At 40.8% G+C, this 4,909-nt stretch overlaps 1 protein-coding gene across 2 annotated transcripts in view; it reads left to right on the top strand.

Annotated features, from left to right (window-relative positions):
• The window catches only part of Pdcd2l (programmed cell death 2 like), a 20,187-nt gene extending 15,522 nt beyond the window's left edge, over window positions 1–4,665 (top strand). For both annotated transcript variants that reach the window (XM_048790958.1, XM_048790957.1), the window contains exon 6: window positions 4,487–4,665. In XM_048790958.1, the coding sequence (XP_048646915.1) occupies window positions 4,487–4,529 (43 nt within the window). In that variant the 3' untranslated portion in view covers window positions 4,530–4,665. The remainder of the gene's footprint in view (window positions 1–4,486) is intronic.
• The last annotated feature ends 244 nt before the right edge of the window (window positions 4,666–4,909 follow it).

Below are 4,909 nucleotides of genomic sequence, written 5' to 3'. Positions count from 1 at the left end.
TCTCAGCCTCTTCAGCTGCTGGGATTATAGGCATGTGCCACCATGCCTGGCTACTTTTTTATTTTGAGACAGGGTCTTGCTAAGTTGCTGAGTCTGGTTTTGAACTAGTGATTCTCCTGCCTCAGCCTCCCAAGCCACTGGGATTATAGGCATACTCTGCCATGCCCGGCCAGGAATCTATCCCATATTGTATCTTCAGAGTATCCTTTGTCCCAATCAAGATCTGACCTATATGTCTGTCTGAAAATTACTGGTGGTGCAAGCATGCTTGTTCTTGTTATGTGGTCCTCAGGGTGCTTGATAGGCCCTCATGAAAAGAAATCTCTTATGAAGAAGAAAAAAAAAAAATCCTTAAAAAAATCCCTAAATCTCAAGTAGTCTAGGTACACATAAGGATTTACAATTTTTAAATTATTATTTTAGATAGCAAGGATACAATAAAACCTTGTAGAGAGCTTTGAGGCACTTTGGGATAGAACAAAGTAAGTTTTTTTTTTTTAATATTTATTTTTTAGCCTTAGGTGGACACAATATCTTTATTTTATTTTTATGTGGTGCTGAGGATCAAACCCAGTGCCTCACACATGCCAGGCGAGCGCGCTACTACTTGAGCCATATCCCCAGCCCCACAAAGTAAGTTTTAATACAGATTTATTTATAGCTGACATTCACTATGTAGGGCAGAATAGTTCAGCTGGAACATGTAACATGAGACTGTATAGAGAGAGTTTAGAGAATGGAGGGGGAGGGCATGACAAGAGGTCATACTCAGAACTTAGATTTATGGCAGAAGATTAGAGTTAGGAGATTGTCCACTAAGTGTATCAGGTCTGAATGTAGAGATTAATGGAGGTATTTCTTTGATTATCTTGTCAGGGCCTAGTCCCTCCAAAAATGTCTCTAGTGAACCCCACATTTGGTAAAACAAAGGGGTACTCAAAACACTGGAAGACCAATCCCTCATAATGTGTCTTCTGGATAAGAAACTTAATTCTCTCTGATCCAGGAATGGGGTATATTGGCCAAAGAGTGTGTCCTACTTTTGGCACTTTTATCAACAAACACTCATCTTCCAGGGGAGAAAAGAGCTTTTGGCCAAGGAAAGCAGGAAGGAAAAGAGAAAGGAGGAAGGGAAAAACAGAAAAAAGAGATCACCTGTCTAAATCCCATAGAAGCTGAGAAACCTGTAGGTGGTCTTGCAATGCAGTGTGAGAGAAGAAGGAAAGGATTTTTAAAGATCATTGAGCTCCTTCACAGTTATTCAGAGATTCTACCAGCTCCCTAGAACGTCAGCAATCACTTTTTTTTTTGCAGTTGCGGGGGCGGGTCCCAGGGATTGAACTCAAGGCACTCAAACACTGAGCCACATCCCCAGCCCTGTTTTGTATTTTATTTAGAGACAGGGTCTCACTGAGTTGCTTAGGACCTCATTAAATTGCTGAAGTTGGCTTTGAACTCAAAATCCTCCTGCCTCGGCCTACTGAGCTGCTGGGATTACAGGTATGTGCCACCGCACCCAGCTAACAATCACCTTTTTGCCACTTGAATTTACACAGCTTGGGAATTTCCTAGCTGCCCAAGAATGGGAGCCATGGCTAGTGAGGCAGATTGAGGTTATGCTCTTCAGCCTTTGAAAGTAAAGGAAATAGGCGAATGCTAACAGAAAAAGTCGTAGCCAAATCAAAAAGAAAGTAGACCTACCAAAGTTGATGTCTCCAAAGTTCCCCATATGGGCCACTACGAGATGTAACAGAAGAGAAAGGGGGAGTTCAACTTGGGACCAACGGGGTTCTTGGCATATGTAATAGAAAAGAATTTCAGCATGTGCCAGACAAAGGCATTTATTTAAATGCCTAAAGAGGTTTATTTAGGAAGAAGATATACATTCAAGGGAGAATGTGGGCTCTCTTGAGAATAAGAAGCTTAACCTCCCTTTTTATTTTTTATTTTGAGACAAGGTCACAGTAAATTGCTGAGGCTGGCCTTAAATATACGATCCTCCTGCCTTTAAGCCTTCAGAATTGTTAGAGTTATGGGCATGTGCCACTGCGCCTAGCCTCTCATTTTGATTTCTATTTGTATCATCTTGGAGAAATGTCTTTTCAAGTCCATTGCCCCTTTTAGTCAGGTTATTTATTTTTGTTATTGTTGAGTTGTAGAAATTATGTTTTCTTTCTTTGTTTTTTTCTTTTTGAGAGGGGTGATGTTAGGGGTTAAACGCAAAGTCTTTGTGTACCCTAGGCAAGCACTCTACCTTTAAGCTACATCCTTTTTATTTTGAGACAAGGTCTTACTAAGTAAGTTGCCTTAGCTTGAGTGTACAGTTATCCTGTTTCAGCCTCCTGGGTAGTTGGGATGGCAGGTGTGTACCACCATGCCGTTTTAAGTGTCCTTCATGATGAATGTTTACATGCATTCACTCTTATGTATATACTCCCCCAGATTAAGATGGAGAATGTTGACAGTGTCCAGGAAGGCCCCTGGGCCTCCTTCCCAGATAGCAGGCCCCTTCCTCTTCAAGATCCTCACTCTTCTCATCCCTGTTCCCTAGGAATTTTGCCTGGTCTTGAACTTCACATAAATGAAATCATAATGTGTAAATGTTGAACCTGGCATTTCTATATTTTCCAAGAACCCCTCCTTGTTCTCTGACATTTTTTAAAATGACATTTTGTGTTTGTTGTTCAGTCTCTCTCTTTCTCTATCTCTCTTTAAGAAACATTTTCTCTGTTTTGGAGTTTTCTTTTGTTACTTGCATTGTCTGTTTCCTCCAATTTGCTAGTTTCTTCTGTGCTTGTTTTGATGACTGAATTTTATTGGAGCTTTTCTGTAAATGCCCGATGATGCTTGGTTGGTTGTTGCCGGGTTTCTGTTCTCACGACTAAAAGGCTCAGGGTTTACTCCAGTTGAACTGGGCTAACTGGGCTGCGCAAAATAACCACACAAGAGACACAAATACCTTTTTCTTTGGGATCACTGTGATGGCTCCTTTGACCTTAAGGATCCACAGGAAAAGAGAGAGAGCATGCACTGACCCCTTTTATTGAGGAGAAGCTATTCAAATGAGGCAAGGGGTCAGGTTTCAGGAGGCTGAGTCTATCTGACTGACATCTGGGTAGGCCACACCCAAGGGCACAGTAAGAGAAGGGGACACACACAAGGCACTAACAGGGAAGATTCTATTCTAAACAGGGCAAGGGGTTATATTATAAAGGAACAGGTGAGCATAGCTTCACCCATGGGACTGTAGCAAGACACACCCATGGACGAGACACCATCCCTGGAACCCAAGAAGGGTGGGGAAAGCTCTGCCACATTTCTGTGACTGATCATCTCAGTACCCAGCCGGGGAGTGTGACTCAGTCACGTGCAAGGTTGGTCTCCCACAGGTTGTTCCTGTTTAAGTTCCAAGTAGGCATAGAAAGCCTTTAATCCAAGTGACTTAGGAGACTGATACAGGGAAATCGAAAATTCAAGGCCAGCCTAGGCAACTTAGACTACCTTAAAATATAAAATTAAAAAGGGCCAAAAATATAGCTCAGTGGTTACAGTGCTTGCCTAACATGCACCAAATCCTGGGTTCCATTTCCCAGTGTGTACACACACATACAAAAGCACACTAACTGGAAGTTTTGTGGGAAGAGTAGGATTTGTTTACTGGGCAGTGTCTTCGTTGGGTATATATTAAAGAGCCCTAAACGTTTGTATTTGGAGATTTTTTTCTCATGGAGGTGGTTCAATTTCTCCAAGAATGATCTTATACTTTTTTACCTTAATTGTAGATGTCTTGTTTTTATTTTCTTTTTTTTCAGATGTTTATTAAATCCTTTATCCTTTATTGAGTCTTAATGGGTCAGCTCTGCTTCTGACTATGCCTTGAATCCCTGTGCCTCCAGTCTTGTTCATTTGCTCTAAGGTTCCGTGGATTTGGCAGAAGGCTGGCTAAGCTGAGTGGCATGGCAAGCTGTAGGAGTTTTCTACCAGTGCCTGTGTCGCATCTGGAGTCTATTTTCCTGCTACTTTTTATTAAATTTGCCTTTTGACATCAGTGTCAACTTATTATATGATGCACTGCAATCATATTGTAGCTGAAAGCCATAAGCACAGTTTTTGCTTTATGTAATTATATACTTCAGCTTGTTAGGTAAAATCACTCCCTTTAGTAACATCAGTTATCCTGATACTGAATCATCTTTCTCCTTCACTTCTGTTATTTCTACTTACTTACCTAACCTTTTTGTTTACAGTGAGCACTTAAGATGTGCCGGGCTGGTCTAAGGATTCATACGTAATGAAATCTTACTATCATGATGAACACATGTCTATCACAGCGAAGTATCATAATTTTCAAGGTGATAGAACTGGGGTGTGAATTCAGGCATCTTGTTCCAGAGTGTGTGCTCTGCCCACTAAATATACTTTGACAATGTGAATGCATCTCGTAATGTTATATTTGCTGGAATCCAGAATATGTTGTATTTTTCAGATCTTTCTGTGGAATTTGGAACAATTCTAGTTTACACATGTGAGAAGAGTTGCTGGCCTCAAAATCATCAGACTCCCATGGAAGAATTTTGTATTATACAAGAAGACCCAGATGAATTACTGTTTAAGTAGAAAATTCCCTTTTATTTATACAAATTAAAACAAATGTTAATATGCAAATACAAGAGTTTACCTTATTTAACTATCAAGTTATTAATTTTTACTTGTTTATTTTTTGTGTTGGTTTTCATTGTTCAGGGGACAGAACCCAGGGCTTTGTGCATGCTAAGCAAGTGTTTTGCTGCTGAGCTGCATCCCCTGCCATTATTTATTTATTTTGTGGTGCTGGGGATTGAACCCAGGGCCTTGTTTCATGCAAGGCAAGCACTCTACCAACTGAGCTGTATCCCCAGCCCCCCGCCAT

Source organism: Marmota marmota, unplaced genomic scaffold (assembly GCF_001458135.2).
Source record: "Marmota marmota marmota unplaced genomic scaffold, marMar, whole genome shotgun sequence".
Lineage (NCBI taxonomy): Eukaryota > Metazoa > Chordata > Mammalia > Rodentia > Sciuridae > Marmota > Marmota marmota.
Note: the sequence above shows the minus strand (reverse complement) of the source record. Positions and strands in the feature narration are given on the sequence as shown.